Genomic DNA, 24,314 nt, shown 5'->3' with positions numbered 1-24,314 from the left:
TGTGATTCAGATGACACCTTGACAGTGTCCCCAGTGTGGATGCTGGGGTAGGAGAGTGGGTGCGTTCCTCATGTGCTGCCCTCAACAGGGAGCATGGATGAGGCAAAGCTCCCCTTTCACCCCTGTGTGCTCAGGATAAATCTCCGACCTCCATCCCAGCCTGATTTCCTGCCTTAACCCAGAGGAAAGAGAGCAAAGCTCTCCCGGGGCCAGGCTCCATCCACAAAAGCCTTATTGAAGGTCCCGGGATGCTGCGCAGGCTGCGGGATCCCTGGGATGGGATGGGAAGGGGCCGGGCGGGAAGGATCCCGGTGCTGGCAGCGGGACACGGGAGGAGCATCCCATCTGGCAGCGCAGCCCCGCGCCCGAAGGGAAGGGTGGGGGTGACATCCTCCCGGGAGCGGGGCAGCCGTAGCTCACCCGCGCACCGTCCATCAGAGCTCTGTGTATAAACACGTCCAAATCACTGCTGCAGCACCCTCCTGCCCTCCCCAGCTCTGACCTTCCCCTGCTCAGCGGACACGAGCGCGGCAGAGTCTTGGGATGCGATGGAAATCATCCCAGCATCCCTGAGGTGTGAAAGGGAGGAGACAAGTCCCATGGGGTACCAAAGTGTGGTGTCAAGAATCACTTTTATTCACTGTACCTGGGAAATTGCGTAGGTTTTGGGGAGAGCAAACCCACGAACCGAGTTTGGACCCGTGGGTGCGAACATCACGAAGTTCAATGAGGCCAACGCAAGGTCCTACCCCTGGGTCAGTGCAATCCCCAGCACAAACCCAGCCTGGACAGAGACCGGATGGAGCAGCCCTGAGGAGAAGGACTTGGGGTGTTGGGTGAGGAGAAGCTCCCCATGACCCAGCTTCAGCGAGCGCTTGAGCCCAGAACCCCCCCGTGTGCTGGGCTGCATCCCCAGAGCGTGAGCAGCAGCTCAGGGAGGGGATCCTGCCCCTCTGCTGTGCTCTGGGGAGACCCCCCCTGCAGCCCTGATCCAGCTCTGGGGCAGCAGCACAAGAGGGACGTGGAGCTGCTGGAGCGAGGGCAGAGGAGGCCATGGAGATGCTGCGAGGGCTGGAGCAGCTCTGCTCTGGAGCCAGGCTGAGAGAGCTGGGCTGGGGCAGCCTGGACAAGAGAAGGCTCCTGAAGGGGGGACCTGAGAGCAGCTCCAGTGCCTAAAGGGGCTGCAGGAAACCTGGAGAGGGGCTTGGGACAAGGGCCTGTAGGGACAGGCCAAGGGGAATGGCTTGAACCTGCCAGAACAGGGGAGACTGAGCTGAGCTCTTAGGCAGAAGCTCTTCCCTGTGAGGGTGCTGAGGCGCTGGCACAGGGTGCCCAGAGAAGCTGTGGCTGCCCCATCCCTGGCAGTGTTCAAGGCCAGGTTGGACACAGGGGCTTGGAGCAAGCTGCTCCAGTGGAAGGGGTCCCTGCCTGTGGCAGGGGTTGGAGCTGGAGGAGCTTTAAGGTCCCTTCAACCCAAACCATTCCATGATTCTATGAATCTATTATATCACAATCCATTCTTAGATTGGATCTAAGGAAGAAATTCTTTACTGTGCGGGTGGTGAGGCACTGGAATGGGTTGCCCAGGGAAGCTGTGAATGCTCAATCCCTGGCAGTGTTCAAGGCCAGGTTGGACAGAGCCTTGGGTGCCATGGTTTAGTGTGAGGTGTCCCTGCCCATGGCAGGGGGGTTGGAACTGGATGATCTTAAGGTCCTTTCCAACCCAACTATTCTGTGATTCTATGATTCTATGATTCTGCTGCTGGGCGCATCCTCCCCTCCTTGCTCTCCAGTACCCAGAGGCTCTCCATGCTGCAGGGCAGACAGAACCAGGTATCATCAGGGTATCCCCAGCTATGGGCAGCAGTGGCGTCTGGTTGGGTTCTGGGGAAACCCTCTCTAGGATGAGCCCTTTACTTTTCCTGTAGGTGATTGAATGAGAGAGGTTTCCAGGGAAGATGTCACAATAATTCCACTTAAAATGTCTCGTTTCCCACTGTGCCTGGTGGGGATGAATCCTCTCCCCTTGCTTCAAAGGGCAGAGAGGGATGCTCCAGCTGCATGGACTGAAAAACTTGGCTTTTCAGGGAATAAACTTGGGGTTCTCTGATGCCACTGGCTCTCACAACACGGCCACGAAGCGCCTCACATCCCCTCTGTAAGGGACAGAGGTTTTCAGGAGGAGCCTTTGTCTCCATCAGAAGCCCAGAACCTATTTTTGAATTTCATTGGTTTCAACTCATTTTCCATCCACTCTTTTGGGAATTAATAACTGAAGAAGACACATATTTGCCATGGGGAAGGGCGGGATGCTCAGTGTGATGGCTGCTCCCCCACAAAAGTGGAGGCACCAACACCCAACCACTCTATAACATGATTGAAAGCATTTTACACCTCTTTTCCTTCTGTGCTTGACTGTTCTGCCCCAGTGGGAACCACATTATCCCCTTTTGTGATTTGTTTTTCATTAAAACTGGAAAATCAACTGATTTTTTTTTTGTTCTAATTTACATTTCATGGAAATTTCTGACGCGTTTTAGACTGATTTTCTCTTCCTTTTGCTTCTTCTCTGCCACCAGCCATGGTGCTGTTATTGCTCAGAGGCAGCTACCACCCTTGGGGATGACACTGGGTCTTCCATTGAGCAGCTCTTTGAGAGGGCTCTTCATGAACGAACTGATGGAACCATTAATGTTGTACCACTAAGATTAAAGTTGGAGCAGCGGGGTCAAGTGTTTCAGCCTGATTTCCCTGTCTGTGGCAGGGGTTTGGAACTGGATGAGCTTTAAGGTCCCTTCCCACCCTAACCAGGCTGGGATTCTGTGACCTTTAAGGTCCCTTCCAATCCAAAACAGTTTGGGATTTGATGATTTCCTTCTCCTCCTCCCTAACTGTACAGCGTTCCATCAGAATACAAAGTCTTTTTGGCTCGTGCATAACAGAACCCAGCTAGAAGGAAACGTATATAAATGCTGCAAAGCAAAGATGCTCACATTTAATATTCAAGCTTGAGAGGCTGAGAGTGGAGAAAATGCACATTTGGCTGCCTCGTGTTTGTATTAATCCAGGTCTCACTGCAGGGATTAGCCTGGTTTTAGCTGGGAAAGCAGCTCCTGGATGCTGACAAGGTGGTGGCACCACTGTGACGTGGGTTAGTGGTGGCCTTGGGGTAACGGTTGGACTAGATGATCATAAAGGTCTTTTCCAACCCAGTTGATTCTATGATTCAATGGTGATGGCGAAGTGACCCCCAAGCCCTGATGCACTCCCCAGGCTGGATTCAGCCCCACAAAGCCCTCAGTGTGCCCTGGCTTCTAATCAGCTGAGAAACCAGATGTAAGTTGGTGGCAATGGGTTAACATGAGCCACATTAACTGCAGGGAACGGAACGTTCCTCATCGCGCCACCACCACTGAGGTATGGAAAAGGGGCTAATTCGACACAGTCCTGTGTTACAGCCCATGTATATGTTCCCACTGGATGCATCCATATACAGCTCCTCCAAAACAGAGTCCCTGGTGTGAGCTTTACCAGCTGTGCCCCGGAGCCTGGCAGGGGCTGGAAACTCCATTTCCATCCTGGGATAAGAGCTTGGAGCCGTTTTAAAGCCTGTTTTTCAGACATTTTCAAGTTGGAATATTTCAGCAGTTCCATTTCTAAACCACATTTCTTTTTTAAGGGAAAGATTTAAACATAAAAATAGCCTGAAAGGGGAAAAAATAACCCCCACCGCCTGCTCTGCCCAGCACCGCATTTCATCAGCGTTTCATTCTGATCAGAGAACAAGACATTTTTGATGGCCTATTTTAACACTTTTGGCTGTGTTTCAAGGTGGATTTTAATGTTGCAGGCAGCAAACGAACTATTCAGCTTGAGATGAGATCTTACCCAGAGAAGCTGTGGCTGCTCCATCCCTGGCAGTGTTCAAGGCCAGGTTGGACACAGGGGCTTGGAGCAAGCTGCTCCAGTGGAAGGGGTCCCTGCCCATGGCAGGGGTTGGGACTGGAGGAGCTTCCAGGTCCCTTCCACCCAAACCATTCCATGATTCTGTGATTCTATTTAAGCAGCACTTGATGCTGTCTCAGGGAGGGAATGACTTGGGGTTTATTTTAACATGGACCATCTGGAGAGCTGCACTTGAGGGAAAGCAGGTTGGGTTGGCTGCTTGGGCGACTCAACCAAAATAACTTGGTGGAGAAGCTCTCATCTCAAATCTCTGCTCCGTGAGGTTTGGATGGAAGGAAGGAGGGAGGGAAAGGCTGGTGAGCTCAGCATGGAGCGCAGCACCAGGAGAGGGTTTAAAGCTGTTATTGCTGGTAAGGGGGGGGCTCTTTGGTTTAGAGAAACTCATCTTTCCCAAGCATACGGGGCAGGATCCGTTGGGAAATCATCTCAAGCAGGAGAGCTGCTCCCAAGCTGCTGGAGGAGTGCTTCAAGGCCAGGTTGGACACAGGGGCTTGGAGCAAGCTGCTCCAGTGGAAGGGGTCCCTGCCCGTGGCAGGGGTTGGAGCTGGAGGAGCTTTAGGGGCCCTTCCAACCCAAACCAGGCTGGGATCCTATGATTCCCAGGGCACTAACAGATTGCCCCATGTCATTGCACCCACAGCCACCCATAAGGAGGTTCTTGTGGCACCAGCCACCATGAAACATCGTGGTGCAGCCAAAGTTCTTCATGCCCGCTCTCCCCACCCAAAGCACTCATAACCAGCAGCACAATGTGGGCAGAAGTCCTGCTCCTCGCGAAGGAGTTTCCTCCCTTACAGTAAAGGAGCATTTAACCATTTCCTGTTCCTCGGGTCGATGTAATCTCCAGGCAGTTTCATTGTTTTATGCCCCATTTTCCGGTCGCCGGCTGCAACAGGAACGCCTGGAGCCTGGTGGCCTCCGTGTCCATCCCAGCACCCGCTGACACAGGGAATTCTGTGTCATTTTCTCCCTAATAAAACACCTCATGGAGATGGAGGGGGAGCAGCGTGTGGAGATGGGGTCTCTGTGCCCAGCCCCGTGGTCCCTGCAGCTCCGGGTACCAGCTCCCTCTGTGCTTCTCCACATCCATGCTATTTAAGCTGGGATGTCATAGCCAAAACATCTTCACCAGCTGCTCAATTGACTATGGTTGTATATTTAAGCACCAAGAGGAAAAATGCACCTGCTTTCCCATGCCTGTTCTCAGTAATATAATATACATGTTTAGCTCCTTTCCCAGCCCTGCAGAACCCCATCCACACACAGATGAGCCCATCCAGCCTGCTCCCAGCTCCATCCTGACTTCCCAAAATCTCCATGACCCACAGGAGCGTGACTTGGGAGCGTGAGATGTGGGAAACTGAGGAAAAGACAGTCATTTGATGGCTCAAAGTGGGAGGATGAGGATGGGGCTGCGCCATCAATATGTCCCCAGCCCCATAGGTGATGGCATGTGGTGCTGCCTGCCCCAGACCGGGCTGTTGCTGAGCTGCTGGCGGTGGTTTGTTGGCATAAAGATGTCCTTGATCCCTCTCATAGGAAAAAACCAGCCAAACTACCAAAGAACCACACAAAATACCCAATAAACACAACAGATGCTTAAAAAATAATAGATAAAAATAGAAAGATGGAATCTCTGCCCCATTTTTACTCATTGCACCAAGGAATTTGGTGTAGACTTGTCCCTGCCTGTAGCAGGGGGTTGGAACTGGATGATTTTAAGGTCCTTTCCAACCCAAACCACTCTGGGATTCTGTGATCTGGGGGCAGGTTTTCAGCACATAACAGGTTTTTGGGCTGGTCCTCACCCCCTTCACCCTCTGTTCCCCCGGGTTAGGATGCCGGGTGCTGCGGGATGCTCCCCTCCTGCGGAAAGGAGGGTCCCTGCCTGCACCCCCTCCCTGCGGCGGGGAATGTCGGGGCAGGGGGAGGGATGCGGGAGTGAGCACGGATGAAGGGGGGGCGGTTTCCAGGGCAACCTGCCTCCATCTCCTGCCTTGCCCGGGCGGGGACACCCCGGAGGGACCCGGGGTGCGGGGGGATGCGAAGGCCCCATCCCGTCCCCCCCTCCCTCCCTGCATCCTTCCCTCCATCCCTCCCTCCCGCCCATCACCGCCGCGTCCGGGCTGCAGCATCCCGCCCGCCGCAGCGCCCGCAGCGCCGGGGCCCCGGGGGATGGCGTGTCCCCTCGGGGGGGGGCAGCGGGACCTCGTACACCTCGGAGAGGCAGAGCAAGGGGACGTCCGCTGCTTTGTTCCCCCCGGGAGAGCCTGAACCCGAATCCTGGCTGCTTTCTGCTGGCGCATTCTCGATGGACAAGCTGATTTCCCTGGAATGGGTGATGGGGACGAGCTTTATTCCCATCCGGCACGCACGGTCTGTCCTTCACTTTAAAAGGTCCGGATCCTTCTGGTCATCTGATTCAGGTCAAGCAGGGCTTTGCATTGCCAACAGCCCCTGCATCCCACTGGAGCACATCACAGCGCCTGCCCCCCCGGAGCAAAGCAGGAGGCTCCTTCGGTCCCTGGAGGACTGAGAGGTAACGTATCCCCCGCTCGGTTTCTCCTTCCCTTTGCTCCCCCCGCAGGGGTTAATGACACCATTGAGATGTGCAGGGATTCACTGGGATGGTGGCACTGATTCCCAGGCCAGGGTCGTCACTGGCAGGCCCCCACGCATGGTGAAGGCACCCCCCATGCCCAGCAAGACCTCCAAAAGCTGGGATGCTCTGGCCTGGAGAAGGATGCTGCTGCCCTGAGGAGTGACCTGCAGGTGCCTGGGTAGGGATGGAAGGAGATGGGGGGGGTACAGCTGGAGCTGCCCAATGCATGTGGCTGTGAGAGTTGGTGATGGCAGCGCTGGTGGGGGCTGCCCCATCCCTGGCAGTGTTCAAGGCCAGGTTGGACACAGGGGCTTGGAGCAAGCTGCTCCAGTGGAAGGGGTCCCTGCCCGTGGCAGGGGTTGGAGCTGGAGGAGCTTTAAGGTCCCTTCCAGCACCAACCATTCCAAGATTCTATGATCCAAGAGGGAAGGCGGGGGAGCGTGCTCCGCATCCAGTGTGCCACAGCTCTCACCCCCATCTCTCTCTGCCCATGCCCGGCCTGCAGGCTGACCCCCCCACCCCTGGCAGTGTCCCATCCATGGACCAACTCCCATCATGAGTGCGGACACCGAGCAGCTCCCAGCAGTGTCCCAGGCGGCCAGCGTGTCCCTGTGGACCGTATCCAGCTGGGCCTCCTCTGAGATGCCCCCCAACACCAGCATGGCCATGGGGGAGAGCGGCTGGCAGCAGGGGCAGGCGGAGTGGGGCAGCAAGGCGGGCGAGATCGCGGGCATGGTGGTGATCCAGTGCATCTACGCCCTGGTGTGCCTGCTGGGGCTGCTGGGCAACTCCCTGGTGATCTTCGTCATCCTGCGCTACGCCAAGATGAAGACGGCCACCAACATCTACCTGCTCAACTTGGCCATCGCCGACGAACTCTTCATGCTCAGCATCCCCTTCGTGGCCACGTCGGCCGCCCTGCACCACTGGCCCTTCGGCCGGGCCCTGTGCCGCACCGTGCTGGGCGTCGATGGGCTCAACATGTTCACCAGCGTCTTCTGCTTGACCGTCCTCAGCCTGGACCGCTACATCGCGGTGGTGCACCCGCTGCGGGCGGCCACCTACCGCCGTCCTCGGGTGGCCAAGATGGTCAACGGCGGCGTGTGGCTCCTCTCCTTGCTGGTGGCTTCGCCCATCCCCATCTTCGCCGGCACCGCAACCACCCGCGATGGCCAAGCGGTGGCCTGCAACCTCCTCTGGCCGAGCCCGGCTTGGTCGGCCGCTTTCGTGGTCTACACCACCCTGCTGGGGTTCCTGCTGCCGGTGCTGGCCATGGGGCTGTGCTACCTGCTGATCGTGGGCAAGATGCGCGCGGTGGCGCAGCGGGTGGGCTGGCAGCAGCGCCGGCGCTCCGAGGGCAAGCTGACGCGCCTGGTGCTGATGGTGGTGGCCATGTTCGTGGTGTGCTGGATGCCCTTCTACGTGGTGCAGCTCGTCAACCTCCTGCTGCCCGGCCGCTTGGATGCCACCGTCAACAACGCCTCCCTCATCCTCAGCTACTCCAACAGCTGCGCCAACCCCATCCTCTACGGCTTCCTATCCGAGAACTTCCGGCATTCCTTCCACGGCGTCTTGCGGCGCTGCCTCGACGCCAGCCTCTGCTGCTGCCACGCTGGCGAGGGGGCAACCGAGGAGGAGGAGGAGGAGGAAGAGCCCCTCGACTACTGCGCTGCGCCCCGGGGGGACGACAAGGGCAAGGGCTGCGTGTGCCCAGCCCTGTCCTGCCAGCAGGACCGCGGGCTCCCCGAGCCCTGCTGCAAGCCCGCGCCGCTCCTCACCAAGACCACCACCTTCTAGGGTGGCCCCAGGCCTTGTGAGTGCCCACGGGGCATGGGAAACAAGGATGGAGAGGTGATAAACTGCCGTGGACCCTCGTGCTGTGCGGTTCAACCAAATAAAAGCCATAAGACTGGCCTGGGGTGCAGTTCATCACATCAGCCGCGTGAGTGTTGTGGCTACCTTCGGCACGGAGGAGGCTCCATGGGGATGGCGGGTGGTGGGGATCTCAAAAGGCAGTTGTGAGCAGTGGCCAGCCACAGAGCAGGTGCCACTCCATAATAACACAGAACAATGCACCACCGACTCGCTGCTCCTTCCCAAAACACACTCTGAAGGACGGAGGGAAGCCCACCAGCCCCTTGGCTATAGCCAAGTGAGGGGGTAGGACCAGGCTGGGCTTCTCCATCACTGTTGGGAGCACAGGATGGATGTGACCCCATTGGGTTCCTTCTATACAGAAAAAGGGGGTTCTGAGCAAACCAGCCTTGGCAGGAACCAGGGAGCACCAAACCTCCCTTCAGCTAACGGGGAAAGGGAAGAATTTAGGTCCCACCAACAATCTGCCCCCCCCCCCCCCCAAATTCCCAGGCAAAGGGATTTTAGCACAAATGGGTGGATTTTCCCCATGAAAAAGCCAGGAGAAGCGAATCCCACCCTCTCAGCATCACCTCCAGTGGTACCTGAAACACTCCCCCAGAGAAACATCATCCCTAGGGCACCATTCAATTCCCCATTTCCAGCTTGTTTGCTTCTGACTTTCTCCTATTAATGTTATTCCTGTTCCCCATTATTTATGGCTCATTCCTGCTGTTTGAATCACGCCAATGGAATAACTGGCAGGGCTTGTCTGCAGCTAAGAGCCCACAGCTCCTTTTTTTCCCAACTCCAACCAGGCTCGTGACAGGTTAAGACAGACCAGTGCTTAGTGATGGGGGGGAATAAAGAGTCATTTTAGGGAAGGGGAGAAAGAACATCTCAGCAGCAGCTTTCTGTAAACCAGCTTTATTTGTCTACACATGGGATTGTGCATTGCAGAGGGTATATTTCCAATAAATAAATAAGTATTTACAAACGTGCCGGGTGTATAAAACAGGGGCTTGGACCATTTACATTAGGAAAGCTCTGATTTATACAGTGAGTGCCTTTTATTTCCCTTGGAGGCTGCAGAGGAGCTCTATCATATGGGAACGGGGGGGGAATGCTGCTTGTTGTTTAGCACATAAGGGGACACAGGACCCCCCCCCCGAGCCCTTCAGCCCCTCTGCAGCATCCAGCCCTCCCAAGCGCTGACCCCGGCCTTCCAAAGCTTCCTGTGGGAAAGCCAACCCCTGCTGCAGGGCGATATCTCATGGGCATAAAGCTGTCAGCACTCGCTCCCACCACTCACCCCGCAGCCGCTTCGGCTCCCAGCACCACTCAGGCTTTGCGCCGGGACTCCCCATGGAATGATGGGGATGGAAAAACACCCAAAAGGCTTTTCCAGATGATCCCCGGATGGGAAGCACGCAGCGGGGTGGATCGCGGCCCCTCTGGAAAGTTTTGCCATAGGCTTCAACATGGATTAGACTCAGCCCTGGGCAAGCCCAAAGGACAAAACCCTGTGGGGAGGAGGGGTCGGTGCAGTGGGTTTGTAAAGGAAACCACAGCATTTTAAGGGCAGAAAATCATGGCAGAAATGGGCTGGGGAAACGAGACCATTCCTGCCATGGAAAACATGACCCTGGCAGTCTCAGTGTCCACATTTAACCTCTGCACACACCAAAACAGCCCCAAAATGGTAAAAGGGAAGAGAAATCAAGTGGTTTAACCCTCACACTGTGACAGCAGCAGGGCCCCTGCTGTTGGTAGTGATTTAAGGTGGGAAGTGCTCATCTGCCAAAGGCAAGAGGCAAAAGGGGGGGGCCAGAGGCAAAAGCTGGGAGTGTGCAAAGTGCTGAGCACAAGGTCTTTGCTCCTTCTGCCATCACCCGTCAGTTTAAACCCACTAACGCAAGGCAAGGGCATCCCATCTCTTTGCCACTCTGGGAATGCCATCCATTCCATCCCAGCTTCCCAGTGAAGGGAGCGGGATTTGGGGCCAAGTGACCTTCCCCGGGTAGCAGCAACTCAGCCAGCGCGGCTCTCATCCCGTGATAGATACAGATCTAAAGTCACTTCCAGAAGGAGACGTCCCTCCTGTAACACACGAGGGTTCCCCTTGAACCCCCCTGGTTCCTGGAAAAGGGAAAGGAAAGCTGAACACCCACACTGCCTGCAAAGGGAGAGGAACCGAGCAGTGCTCCGGCCCTTCCACCTTCCCTGCTCTCTGGGGTGAATATTGCAAGAGCCTGCTGGAAAGCAGGGAGTGCTTCTGGGAGTGGGGGAAAATCACAGCTTTTCCCAAACTCTTTTTATCATTCAAAGACTGCAGGGGATGGGGAGAGTAAATGTTACCCAGTTCCGTCCACCTCCCTCTGCCTGTCCTGCCCGGTCTCCCTACAGCTTCTGGCTGGCTGCTGCGCACCCCGAGGTGACCGGCTGAAGTCCCATCTCCTTTTCATGGGGACAATTGCACTTGTAATCCATGGTGGCAGGGGCCCTGCAGCACCTCCTCGCCAGATGGTAGGCCAGGGCCAGCAGAGCCAGCGCTGCGGAGAGGACACCCACAGTGATACCCACCAGGGCACCGGGGTGAAGGTGCTCTGCCTTCGGTGGGGTCCGGCTGGGGACGGGCACCTGGGGTCCGGGCCCGAAATCCCCAGAGTAGGCTCCTTCCCCATCCTCCCCCAGGATTTCAACGCAGTCAGTCTGGTCCACGAGCCGGTACCCGGCGGGGCAGTGGCACTCAAAGCCGCCGGGGTAGTTGGTGCAGTTGTGCTGGCAGAAGTTCATGTCGCACTCGTTGATGTCCACGCAGACCTGCCTGTTGTCGGTGATGTCCAGCACGAAGCCTTCGGGGCACTCGCAGGACAGGGTGTAAGGGTCGCACTTGGCCGGGCACTGGCTGCGGTTGCAGTGCAGCACGCAGTGGGTGGGCACCTGAGGGTCAACGGCGTAGCCGGGGAAGCAGCCGCAGCGGTACCCGTCAGGCACCTCCTCGCACTGCTGCTCACAGGGTGCTTTGTAGCAGCGGGACACGGGCAGCGCCTGGCAGTGCCCATTCACCATCGTGTACCCGCGGTGGCAGTGGCACTCGAAGCCGCCCTCGGTGTTGACACAGACCTGCTCGCACACGCTGGGCACCACGGCGCAGTCGTCGTCGTCCTCGCAGCTGCTGCCGTCGGCGGCCAAGAAGTACCCGGCCTCGCACATGCAGACGAAGGTGGAGCCGGCCACCACGCAGTGGTGCTGGCACGGGGCTCCGGCGCAGGGCGAGCGGCACCCGCGCTCGTTGCTGCTCAGCACTTTGCCTTCGGGGCAGGAGCACCGCGCCTGCCCGCTGTCCTCCTCGCACGCCTCGTCGCAGCCCCCGTTGTCCAAGCGGCAAGACCAGGGCCCCGGCTCCGGGCGGCCCCAGCGCAGCCTCCCGCTCTCCCCGTCCTCCTCGCAGTGCAGCTCTAGCCCCAAGGCCGCGATGACGGCCGCGCTGCCGGGCGGCAGAGCCAGGAAGTCCCCGCCGCTGGCCCCGAACGGGGTGGTGTACACGACGGGGAGCCCGTCGGCGGGCGGCAGCCGCGGGCAGCTCCCCCAGTAGTTGTACTCGCAGAGGAAGCCGTCGGCGGGAGCCTCGCAGGGCCGCTCCTCCCAGCGCAGCTCCCTCGACACGGTCACGCAGAACTCCCCGCACTGCCGCCCCGACGGCGCCCAGTTGGAGTAATCGGTGCTGCGGTCGCCGGTCACCCACTGGAAGCCGCGGAGGCGCTGGGTCGGTTCGGTGCAGGGCAGCCCGAGGCGCAGCCCCAGCCACAGATTCCCGCTTCGGTTCTGCAGCAGCAAAGCGATCGCGTCCTCCGCCACGGTGGACCGGACGGTCATGAGGTGCCCGCCGCCCCGCTGGCACTCCGCGCCGGCCTCCGCGAACGGCAGCGCCGACCAGAACACCCCGAAGCAATCGTGCTCCAGGCACTGCGCTCCCGAGGGGCCTCCGGGCTCCGGTTCCCCCCCGAGCCCCAGCCCCAGCCCGGCCAGCAGCAGCGGCAGCGGCAGCGGGAGCCGCCGCATGGCGGGCGGCGGAGGGGCCGGCCGGCACGGCAAATCTCTGGCATGCCGCCGCCCGCCCGCCCCGATTTATAGCAGCCCCGGCCCTCCCCGCCGCCCGCCGCAGGAAGGAAGCGCCTCCGGGGACGGGCCGCCGCCGCCGCCGTCGTGGAGCGGAGAGATTGCGGGGGGGGCGGCCCCGTAAATCCCGGCCCTCTCCAGCGGGGGGGGTGGGGGGGGGGGTGGGGGTCCTCCCCACCCTGCTCCTTGTGCCGGCTCCTCCCGCCGAGGTCCCGCCCGAAGGGAGGGAGCTGCCGGGATCCCCCCCGCCCCGTCCATGCGGGCTGAGCGGCAGAGCGGGGCAGGGAAACGCTGTTCATTGCCTTGAGCAAAGGCGAAACAAGCGCTGGAGGGAGGGCACCTGCTGCGGGGCACCCCGCGGGGTCCCTCGCCCTGGTTAGGAGGGAGCTGGTCTCGGCGTGTTACCGCAAAAGTCGGTCGAAGCAACTCTCAGACTGGATGTGGAGCTTTAGAAAGCAGCGTTCCCTGTTGCAGCGCTGTGCGCACACACCAGTCATTTCACAAAGGGGAGCGTGCCTGGAGTCTACAGGCGTCCATGTATCAGACAAACTTACGCGTGTACAACCTTTCCCGGGAAATGCTTTAGTTAGATTTCCTGGAACTCATTGTAATATTTGCATTTTAATTACATGTGCACTTTTCATGCCGAGTGGTGGTCTCCAGGGGTCTCTGATTGTCCTCCATAGTCTTCCACTGCTTGATGTCCTTGTGCTTGTGCATGTGAAAGGACTCTTGGGAATTACTTAACGGTTGTGTGTGTGTTTTAGGTTAGTTCTGATTTGTTCCTCATCTTGAAGAACCAGCCCCAGCCCTGTCTGTCTTGCTCATTCCTGTACCTTCACAGACTGCCCTTGTTTTATTCATGCCCCAAGGCCGCACCAGCCTATCTTGCTCTCAACAGAGCAGTCCCAATTTACAGCTCAGCATTTTAGCTTACACGTACAGCGTCGGCTTTACTGCAGTGAGCACCAATCTGAAGCTCTGCAGCTGGAATGGGGCTTGGAGCGACCTACTCTAGTAGATGTCCCTGCCCGTGGCAGGGGGTTGGAACTGCGTGAGCTTTAAGGTCCCTTCCAGCACAAACCAGTCTGGGGTTCTATGATATGAGTCAATGAAGCTGCCAGGACGCAGTGATGGAGCAGCAGCAATGGCAGCCCCACAAGCCACCTCACTGGGACATCCACCAGTGCCAGCACAGTGGCTGCTGTCCCCTTCCAGCCATTGCGGCTCATCCCCTCTGTGCGAGCTCCAGTGTCCCAATTCCACATCAGTCACTCTAATCCCCTCCGAGGCAGCCAGGATCAGGGCTATGGGTTGATCATGGGGGCCTGACCCCTGGGGTTTGGCTCCTCTTCTTGCTCAACAAGCCGGACCCTTTCCCATGAGTTCAGCTTCAGCTCTGCAGTTAGAACATAGCCACAAGCAAACTCCAGATGAAACAGAAACATCCAAAGCTGACAGGAAAAGACATTTGACCTGGTTATTTTGCCAGCTCTGAGAGTGGTGTTTTACCAACACAGGCACTGCAATTAGCCCTTGGGAGCCACAGATTCCCATTTCTTATTTCACTCACTGCAAGGAGGTTCCTTTATGAAACTCTTAGGGTTTGGCTTGTCCTCTTCCAGCCCTGGGCAGTTCATGGTAGCTCATGAAATCTTTGAGGAAAAGGAAAGAAGGGGAAAAGAGTACTAATAACCCCTAATAATAGTAATAATAGCAGTAATAATTGCAATAATCAAAAGGAGCTTGACCAGCAGGTCGAAGGAGGTGATCCTGCCCCTCTGCTCTGCTCTCATGAGACCTCACTTGGAGCATTGTGTGCAGTTCTGGTGTCCTCAACATAAAAAGGACATGGAACTGTTGGAACAAGTCCAGAGGAGGCCACGAGGATGATCAGGGGCTGGAGCACCTCCTGTATGGAGACAGGCTGAGAAAGTTGGGGCTGTTGAGCCTGGAGAAGAGAAGCTGCGTGGAGACCTTAGAGCAGCTTCCAGTATGTGAAGGGGGCCTACAAGGATGCTGAGGAGGGACTCTTCATCAGGGACTGTAGTGATAGGACAAGGGGTAATGGGTGGTGAGGCACTGGAATGGGTTGCCCAGGGAGGTTGTGAATGCTCCATCCCTGGCAGTGTTCAAGGCCAGGTTGGATGAGGCTTTGGGTGCCATGGTTTAGTGTGGGGTGTCCCTGCCCATGGCAGGGGGGTTGGAACTGGATGATCTTAAGGTCCTTTCCAACCCTGACTATTCTATGATTCTATGATTCTAATAATAGCCATAGAAATAGTAATCATAAAGAATCACAGCCTGGTTTGGGTTGGAAAGGACCTTAAAGCTCATCCAGTTCCAGCCCCCAGCCATGGGCACGAACATCTTCCACTACAGCAGGTTGCTCCAAGCCCTGTAATAGGAATAGGAATAGGAATAATAGTAGCAATAGAATAGCAATAGTAATAATAATGCTAATAAGAAATCACCAAACCAGCTGTGCTGCTTGGTAGCTCCAAAGCTATCCCGATGGAAGCAGCAGCAGCAGAGCTCATGCGCTCTATCAGACGCCTCTCCTTTCTTTGGCCTCTTTCGCTCCTTCCTCCAGGTCTCTCCAGGAAGGGGAATGTCAAGGGAATGCTGTTTTCCACTCGGACTGCAGGAGGAGCGATTGCGAGCTCAGGCCTCGGGCTGTGGAGCCTCCAATCTACCCTTTCACCCCCGATCTCAACCCAAAACCAGCGTCGTCCCTGGCTGACTGTGTCCTGCGGGTCTGACCGTGACAAGGAGGGACAAGTCGGTGCAGGGACAGGTCCCCCTGGCCAGAACCAGCCACTGCCTGCACCAAACAACCCCCAAAAGAGCTCGGTTGCTCTTCCTGGCCAGAAAAGGTGTAAATAGGGAATTCCCAGGAGTTTCCTGGAGGGCCCGGCAATGCCGATCTCGCTTGGCTCCAGTGAAACCTGTTGTGTCCCCAGTTTTTGTTGCATGGATTTCACTTCTGGTGGCCTTTTTCCCTTTTGATTTTCCTTTTAATTTCCTTTTCCTTTCCCCCTTCTTCATCTTCTGTTCTTTTGCTCTTTCTTTCTTGTCTTTGTCTTTTTCTTTCTCTTTTCCTTTTTTCTTTTTCTTTTTTCTTTTTCTTTTCCTTTTTGTTCTTCATCTTCTTTTTCTTTTTTATTTTTATTTTTCTCTTTATGTTTCTTTTTTCTTTATTTTACTTTATTTTATTTTACTTCACTTTATAGTATTTTATTTTATTTTTTAATTTGTTCTCCTTTTCTTTTTTCATTTTTCTTTAAATTTCCTTCTTATTTTAATTTTTCTTTTCCTTTTTCTTCTTTTTCTTTTCCTTTCCCTTCTTCTTTTTTGTTCTCCTCCTTCTTCATCATCTGGTTCAGAGTCAAACCAGCAAAAGTACGAGGGGGAAGGTCAAAGCAAACAGCAGCAGAAGCCAGGATGTAACGGGTGGAAAAGAAAAAAGCAAACACCCACAATAGATTTCTGTTGTTTTTATTATTATAAAACCGGACAAAAATGCGCTCGTCAAGGCTGCCTGACGAGAACTGCTCCTGAGCTTCCAGGCAAGAATGCAGCCCGCCCATCACGGCGCGCTCCGAGCTCATGGCGCTGCCGTCCTCACTGCCGACAAGGGGCTCCCGCGTCGGTCTGGCCCCGGGAAGGGACAAAGGAGCGCGGTTCCTCGTGGTTTAACTCCTCTCCACTCGCTGATCCCTGCCCCGGAGCCTCCCGCCCCGGTGACTCACACCCGCCGCGATGCTCTTCCCGCTGCCCGGCGGCTTTTCCCTTTGGAAAGCTGATGGCTGAGGACATCACCGCCCACCGCTGGGACTGCGCCTGACTCACAGGGTCCCTGTGCCCCGGGCAGACGGGTGCCGATAGCGGGATGTGGAATAGCTGCTGTGAACCCCGGTTATGGGGAATGTGTCATAGGCTGGCTCGGCTCGTTCTGCTGGGGTTTGGAAATGAGTTTCCTGATGTCTGAATGCTGGGGATAGGACACGATTTAATGTCATGCAGTATAGTACTAGGCAATATAATGTAATGTAATACCATATAATAAAATCTAATACTACAATATAATACAATATAGTATAACTAATACCATGGAATAGAATGGAATAGACTGTAACGGAATAGAATTAAATAGTCTAGAATGAACAAGGAAGGGAAGAATATAATCTTCAATCATAATTCATGGAATACAATTAAATTGAATAAAATGAAGGGAAGAGAATGAAATGGAATAGTATTGAATTAAATTAAATAGCATATAACAATATAATCTTAAATCATTACATTAAGATTAAAACAAAATGAATAGGAGACCATTAAACAGGCTTTATGTGCTTTCCCATCCATATATGTTCTCTGTGTGATCCCACTTGGGGTCATGAAAACTGCACAGGGGTCCCTTCTCTTCGCTGATCTGGGTGATGTGCTTGGGGTCTTGTGGTGTCCACCAGCACGTATGAGCCATGTTTCTGCAGATCCAGGGTGGAATCCCCTGTGGAAAAGTGAATTTTCCTCCTCTGGATCAGACACAAGGAGACAAATATCTCAAGGTTAGGGAGTGCTGGACAATATGTCCAAGAATAAGGCACAACGGGGCACTCAGGTGAGGCTGGGCCCTGCAAGGGGCAGCAGGGACCTCAGTCACAGCGCTGAGGATGCTTCATTTGCTGCACATTCATTAGGAGCACAACTGAGGGTGGCTTTCAGAGGGAGTTTTGTTTGGTGGCTTTGGGAAGGTCACAGCAGGTGCTGGGTGAGTCCTTGTCCTTGTTAAAACTGGGAAAACCCATTTTCCCCATGGATGCCCTCGCACCTCGCACTGGTACAGCCAGATTTCAGTCTGGGTGCATAACACAGGAGCTGGGAGTAACGGTGGGGCTGAGCTAGGTCCTGGCAGCATGTCTGGTACCTTTGCCTTTGCCCTTGGCTCATGTTTCCATGTTAACTCTTGGATTACAACCAGGGAAAGCAGCCAGTGCCGTTTCCCACAGGGATTAAAGCCTCCCAAAGCTGGGTGTTGGCAATATCTGGCACATGTACGACTTCTACCATCACCTTCACGTGGCAGCCTGCCTTCGCACCCTCTCCTATCCCTGTACCCCCACCCCAACCCAGTGTAGCTGAATTAATGGGTGATTTAATCATTGATGTTCATTGATCAGTGAACTCATGTTCAGCTCCATTTACAGGGGATGGAGAGGCCAGATGGGGCCAGCACCCCAGCAGGGAAGATGCTCAAGACTTGCCCATTTAGGAGCCTTGGACTCTAATCCTTCCCCCTGAGCTGCCTTTGAGCTTGCACCATCCCCAAGACATACACTTGCCTGTGGCACCGGAGGCTGGGTTTTCCCATAGGAAAGCTGACGGATCTTTGCCACAAGCTGGCTCTTGCCCTCGGTCACATTGTCACTGGCCCTGCTCAGATCTGCTTGGTGAGACACGAGCTCCATGGATCAGCCTCGAAAGGGCTTCGGGAGAACCAAAAGCCAAGAAATACTTAAAAGGATAAAAACAAGGAAAAGAGGAAATGAGCAGATATTTGAAGCATGTGGGATTGCAGGGGCTGCCTCTTTGTGCATGGTGTTTGGTAGGTTGTATTTCAGCCTTAGGCAGTGCCTTTCCTCTACATTCCTCTGGTGGAAGCTGTTTCCTTGCAGCAGCTTTCCCAGAAATAGGGAAAAATGATAAATGGGGGGTCAATGACTACCTCATGCTTCCATCATCCCACCCTTGGCAGAGACCCCCCCACCTCATCCCAACGGGAGCTTCCCGGGGCAGGCAGGACAACGTTGGGAATGCTCTTTGTACTTCGATGCATGGAGGCACCAAACACCCACATGAGATGTGGTGTCCCGTAGGGTTTTCCTGGTTTTCAACCCGACTGAAGGCCAGTGGCAATGACGGACGGGGCACCCCATGGATGCTGTCACAGAAGCGGGTGATACACGTGGGGGTTTATGAGTCATTGAGGTTTCCCCTTGTCTTTGTGACCTTTTCACTTTCAGGATGGCCTTTCCCTGCTGGTGCACATCATGGAGACAGCTTTGGATGCACGCAGTGATGTCTGCGGCCAGTTGCTGACCAGAGCCAGAAATGCAGATCCCTGCCCTCATACAGAGCTACACCAACATCTGGGGTTGCTTCTGGGTTTAGAACCTTGACTGTGGGCTTAGGACCTTGACTGTGGGCTTGAGACCTTGCTTGAGTTCTTAGGACCTCACTCATGGGTTTAAGACCTTGCTTGTGGGTTTAGGACCTTGCTTGTGGAATTAGAACCTCGCTCATGTATTTAGGACCTCACTCATGGGTTTAAAACCTTTCTTGTGGGCTTAGAACCTTGCTTGGTGATTTGGGACCTTGCTCATGGGCTTAGGAACTTGTTTGCAGATTCAGTACTTTGCCTGTGGGCTTAGGACCTTGAACATGAGCTTAGAACCTTGCTTGGGGATTTAGGAGCTCACTTGTGGGTTTGGGACCTTGCTCATGGGCTTAGGATCCAACTGAGATCACCCCAGAGCCCCCACCCCGTGGCCCTGGGGGACATGACGTGACTGGCCTTTCACTCAGGACAGCAGCTTCTATGAAAGGCTGAGACCCCACTAACCTCACTACACGGATGAGCACTGATAGGGGTCTGGTAGCACCACCGCTGTAGAAAACACAAGGCCCACGTGTACCAAACCAACAGGGACTGATCTTCTCTCTATTAAAAACCACAGCGAACACTGTGTTCTGGGCAGGGTTTATTGGTGTCTCATCAGGAAAGCAACATACAGAGTTATCAATGCATTGGAAAACCTTGCTCTTATCAAAGGCAACTTCATCGTGCACTGTAAAAATACAGCTTCATCACAAAGCACTTGCCACGTACAAAGCGGATCAGCCCTGTCCTGCCGTGCTGGCAGTGGGACAGCTGTAGCTCTGGCTTTGTCCTTGCTTCAACGGAAGGATGAGGAGCAGAGGTAGCTGTGCCGGTCCCACGGGATGAACATCCCGTCTCCTCCGGCTGTAAGACAGGTACCAACCCATCCACCCCTCTGCCCATGGGATTCCCCACGCCCCTGGATAACTCCAATGAGGAAAGGATCAAGACATTCCTGCTGGGTTTGTGGCAGGAAGAAAAGGAGACATGAGATTATCCAGGTGTGATTGCACCAGGATGAAGGATGCTACATCAGGAAATCTTCCACCAGGGAGACCCCAGGCTAAACTGAGGCACAAATTAGTCTTCCCTAGTCTGGACCCGCTCCCATCCTCCATTGTGTAAAGTACACGCCCTGGAATACACATAAATTGTAACAGAAATTGGGATTATGGGCTTTACTGAGGAATTCCTGGAATAAATAACACAGTTTAGCTCAGGGCCCACACCTGTGCTTCCTTTTCCCTTTTCCATAGTGGAATACAACAACTAATTGATACCTTAACTAAAAACTAAGGCAGAAACACTGCTGAGATTCCAAACGTTTGGAAAATTCCATAAAGCAAACATGGCTGTGCCTGCCTTTCCCCACAGGGACCTGGAGCTGGCACAGCCCGGCAGCACAGGCATGATTTTACAGACTAGATGATCTCAAGGTCCTTTCCAACCCTAACTATTCTATGATTCTGTGTAGGTTGTCCCACTGGTTTCAGCAGGATTATTCACTGGTCTCATTCATTCAGGTATTCCAGAGGCTTTGCGAGCTTATCGGAACACAGGCAGGGATTTGCTGAGGGGCATCCAAGAATGCCGCTGCTGCGCCCACTGCTTCTCCCAGCCACTGTGCGCAGCAAAGGAAGCACGTTAGGGCAGAGCATCAAAACCTCTCTATCAGCCACGTTTTCCTCTGCCTTGTTTTGTTATTGTTTGGTTCATTTCACAATGGACACGCGAAGAAGACGGAAAAAACCCAGCAGGAAAGGGTTTTTTTCCGTGGAAGAACAGGATGCAGGTCCCTGCCTGCAGCAAACTCCTTTGTGCTCAGCCCCCATCTCCGCAGCAATTAAGCCTCAAGGAGACAATAAACCCAGCAGAAACTTCAGGAAACTCCTGTCCCCCTCAAAGGACATCCCTGTTCTTCCCTAGCACCCTTTTGCCTTGTGGTGTGTGGGTACACACTGAAGCTCGATGGGAAGCAGGGACGGTCTCTGCGCCCTTCAGGGGTTTGGGGAAGGGTCCGTGCTGGAGCAGCTCGAAGAAGCTTCCTTGTCCGGAATCACTGAGTATAAAGAGCTCTCTGAAGGGAGGTATCCAGGCAAGGCTGTGGAACAACTTCACCCTGAGAACGCTTGTGCTCTGAAGCAAGGTTAAACACCTTCTATACAACAATAGCACATACACAACATCCAGTGTACCCTTTACAGGGAGAGGGATGGAAAACACGCTCAGCCTGGACCCCAAGCTGTCAGGAAGGGCTTCTACCCCAAAAGTATGATCCAACAGGAAAAGCCCCTCGCATCCGGCTGTATGTGATGGAGAGTGTTGTTTTCTCTATTTTCCAAGGGTTTTTACACTGAACGCATAGGAAACAGGTCCATGGTGCTTCTAAACCTCGCTTTCCCCACCTTTACCATACGGCCTCTCCTTGTCTACAGCTTTCCCTGTGCTGTGCACTTCCTGAGCTTAGGGGGTGGATCCAGGCGAAGGGGCTCCGTTCCTTGGGAAGCACCGCTGTCCCGCTGCTCCAAACCCAGTGCAATGCCACTGGGAGCTGCAGGGATGGATGACTGATACCCACCAGTGCTGCTCCCTGTGAGAAGCTGGCTGCTGCTGTGGTTTTAAACAGGTTTAATCCATCACCTCTTATGGGACATCTTTAACAACAACAACAAAGCAGGACAAACACCCTGTGCTTGTGGCTGCAGCGACCAGTGCCTGTCCTGGGGAAACACAGGAGGATTTCAGACCCATTCCATGGAGAACAAAGCAAACCCATGGGATGAATGCGGGCTGTCCATGGCCAGGCAGGCAAGGGGGGGTACTGGCAGTGCTTTAGGGATGGCAAAGGCCTGTGGGGCTGTGAGGACAGGGCAGGGAAGCTGCTGCTTTCTCATGTCAGCATTTCAAACACAGGGAGGGGAGACCAAATGACAACCAAAATGAATTGGCTTCCTTTAGAAAGTGAAATCAGTCCTTTTAATTTGCTGGGTTTAAGCACAGTGAGGTTCTGCAGGCCTGAATTCAACCCCATTCCCCTCCACCTCACAGCACTGTCCCTGTTATCCCTTCCCTCGGAGGAGCAGTGGCTGGTTTATAAACCACATTACAGGACACATTGCAGCTGCCTTCCCACCAGCACTGCCTTTGAGGGGGGGAGATCAGCTCCTGGTTCACAAGGAGCCCCAGGACAGGCTCTTGGACACGCAACCCCACGTTGGACAGCACCAACCCCCCTCCCCCCCGTCCCTGTTCCTTCTCTTTCCCATTTGCAAACCAGCTCTGTCCCATGGAGGCTTTTCCTCCCCCTTTGCTGCCCCGGGCACTGTTACCTGCGCTCACCGCCTGCCCCGTGGCTCTCCGGCTGCTCGGGCACCCAGCAGTAGTTGTCAGCCGCACTCTTAGCCGGCCGCTTGTCCTTCCTGGCCTCCCTCCTCCTGCAAGCCACCAGGACCAGGGCGAAGGCCAGCAGCAGCAGGATGGCCACCAGGCTGCCCAGGATGTAGTAGAGGAGCAGCCTGGGGCCATCGGCGCTGTGCTCGGCGCCGGGAGCTGACCCTGCTGCTGTGGGGGACGGTGTTGTTGCCTCAACAGGGATGCTCGTGGTGTGGGGGATGCTCGTGGTCCATGGGGTGCCCGAGGTCCGGGTGATGCCCGTGGTCCGTGGGATGCCCGTGGTCCTCGGGGTGCTGCTGGAGACCCCCACGGGCTCCTCTGCGGCGGTGGGTGCAGGGCGGCAGCCGTGTCCATCCTCCTGCAGGAGGAAGCCGGGGGGGCAGAGGCACTCGTAGCTGCCGGGCAGGTTGTGGCAGAGCCCGGGGCAGGGATCCTGCAGGCACTCATCCACATCCACGCAGGCATCGCTGCTCCCGGGCTGGCGCTTGTAGCCGGGCTGGCAGGCGCACTGGAAGGAGCCGGGGACGTTGATGCAGAGCTGGGGGCAGACGCCGGGCCGGGCACACTCATCCTCATCGCTGCAGAGGGGGCTACCTGGCGCCTCTGGCTGGTAGCCGGGCCGGCAGAGGCAGACAAAGCTGCCGGCCGTGTTGTAGCACTCGTGCTGGCAGGGCCCGGCCAGGCACTCGTCTACATCCAAGCAGCTTCTCCCGTCGGGCGCCAGGGTGTACCCCTCGTCGCAGCCGCACTCGAAGCCGCCGGGACGGCCGCGGCAGGTCCCCTGGCAGGGGTTGGGGTTGCAGACATCCTCGGGCACACAGGACACCATGTCCGGCGCCAGGACGTGCCCGGGGTGGCACGCACAGCGCTGGGGCTGCCCCGGCTCCTCCAGGCAGCGCTGCTGGCAGCCCCCGTTGCTGTGGGCGCAGGCGATGGGGCAGAGCGGGCCGGGGGGGTGCCAGGCGAAGCCGCCCCCCTCCACCGTCCCCCTGCAGACGGCGAAGGCCGCGCCGTGGCTGCCGTCGCACTGCGCCTCGGCCAGGGTGCCGAAGGGGGCCGCGGCCAGGCGGGCGCTGCGCACGCCGAAGGGGGTGCTGTAGGTGACGCGGTGCAGCGCGGCCAGCGGCAGCGGCCCGCACATGCCCTGGAAGCTGAACTTGCAGAGGAAGGCGGGCAGCGGGGTCCGGCAGGGGCCGTCGGCCCAGCCCGCGGGCCGCAGGCTCACGCAGCGGGAGCTCAGGCAGGTCACGGCGGGCTCCGACAGCCACGACGAGAAGTTGCCGCGCTCGCCGCCGGCCGCCCATGCGAAGCCCCGCAGCGGCTCCTGCGGCTGCACGCAGCGGCCCCGCAGCAGCGAGAGCCCGATCCAGGCCGGGCCGGTCCAGCCGGCGGCCGCCAGCAGGTCCCGCAGCCGCGCGGCCTCGCCGGCGCTGCGCACCGGGGCCAGGTTGCCGCCGTTGAGCCGGCAGCGCTCCTGCGCGCTGCCCCAGTCCAGCTTGGTGCGGTGCAGGGTGTAGCAGGCGGTGCCGGCGCACAGCACCGCGGGCTCCTCCTCGCCGGGCACCGGCAGCACCAGCGGCAGGAGCAGCGCCAGCAGCCGGGGGGCATCCATCCCGCTGCACGGACGGGGGGGACTCGACAGCCGCCGGCTCACATCCCCTCGTCCTGCCGCGCTCGCCCTACGTGCATCCTGTGTTTCCGGGTCTCCTATTTATCACCGGAGGCTATGGTTTCCTGTAGCGTGGTGCGGCTCGCTGCTTGTTGGTGGCGGTCGCCTCGCTGTCTTCCTCTTTCCCTCCTCGCTCCCATCCTAAGGCTTTGCAGGCGAAGGGGCTGGCAAGGCTATCCCGAAGTTAAAACCAGCCGTGTTCCTTTTTGGTTTGGGTTTCGAGGGCTTGAGCTACTCGCTCATGCAGCAGATGGTTTTTCTAACCCAAATAGGGCCTGATAGTTTTCAAGCGTGTATTGCTAAAAGGAGACAAAACCATATCAAACCCAAACAAACAAAGAGGCGTGGGATCCCTTGCTATCGGCCTCCAACAGAAACTGAATGTTTGGCTACTTTTCCAGTGCATTTTTCTCCTTCTTCATGCGCTTTAAATAGATGGACAGGCCCTGAAATAGGAGTTAGGTCGTGGGAAGGTCCAGGCTGCCAGGACAGAGCCAAGCTCCCGATGCTGTCCGGAGCAAACCCTCTGTGCTGGGGTTAGCACT

At 56.2% G+C, this 24,314-nt stretch overlaps 3 protein-coding genes across 3 annotated transcripts; 1 reads left to right on the top strand and 2 right to left on the bottom strand.

Annotated features, from left to right (window-relative positions):
* Positions 1-7,123: 7,123 nt before the first annotated feature.
* SSTR4 (somatostatin receptor 4) lies at positions 7,124-8,365 on the top strand (the record flags this gene model as incomplete). Its single annotated transcript, XM_080616078.1, has 1 exon — positions 7,124-8,365. The coding sequence occupies one exon, from the start codon at positions 7,124-7,126 to the stop codon at positions 8,363-8,365; it is 1,242 nt and encodes a 413-aa protein (XP_080472204.1).
* A 2,457-nt stretch (positions 8,366-10,822) lies between these two features.
* Positions 10,823-12,487, bottom strand: THBD (thrombomodulin; the record flags this gene model as incomplete). Its single annotated transcript, XM_080616089.1, has 1 exon — positions 10,823-12,487. One exon carries the CDS (start codon positions 12,485-12,487, stop codon positions 10,823-10,825), a length of 1,665 nt encoding a protein of 554 aa, XP_080472215.1.
* A 6,821-nt stretch (positions 12,488-19,308) lies between these two features.
* CD93 (CD93 molecule) lies at positions 19,309-23,843 on the bottom strand. Its single transcript, XM_080616886.1, has 2 exons — positions 22,037-23,843; positions 19,309-21,317 (listed from the first exon to the last, which is right to left on the bottom strand). Exons 1-2 carry the CDS (start codon positions 23,710-23,712, stop codon positions 21,137-21,139), a joined length of 1,857 nt encoding a protein of 618 aa, XP_080473012.1. The 5' UTR covers positions 23,713-23,843; the 3' UTR covers positions 19,309-21,136.
* Between the last annotated feature and the right edge of the window lie 471 nt (positions 23,844-24,314).

The sequence above is a fragment of the Psittacula echo genome (genome assembly GCF_963264785.1).
Source record: "Psittacula echo genome assembly, chromosome: 4".
NCBI lineage: Eukaryota > Metazoa > Chordata > Aves > Psittaciformes > Psittacidae > Psittacula > Psittacula echo.
This window is presented reverse-complemented; position numbering and strand designations above follow the sequence as displayed.

Coding starts and splice junctions, on each gene's coding strand:
- CD93 (XM_080616886.1), bottom strand. CDS start 23,712: ATGGATGCCCCCCGGCTGCTGGCGCTGCTCCTGCCGCTGGTGCTGCCG. Junction 21,318..22,036: donor GGGGCAGGCGGTGAGCGCAG/GTAACAGTGCCC, acceptor TTAAAACCACAG/CAGCAGCCAGCTTCTCACAG.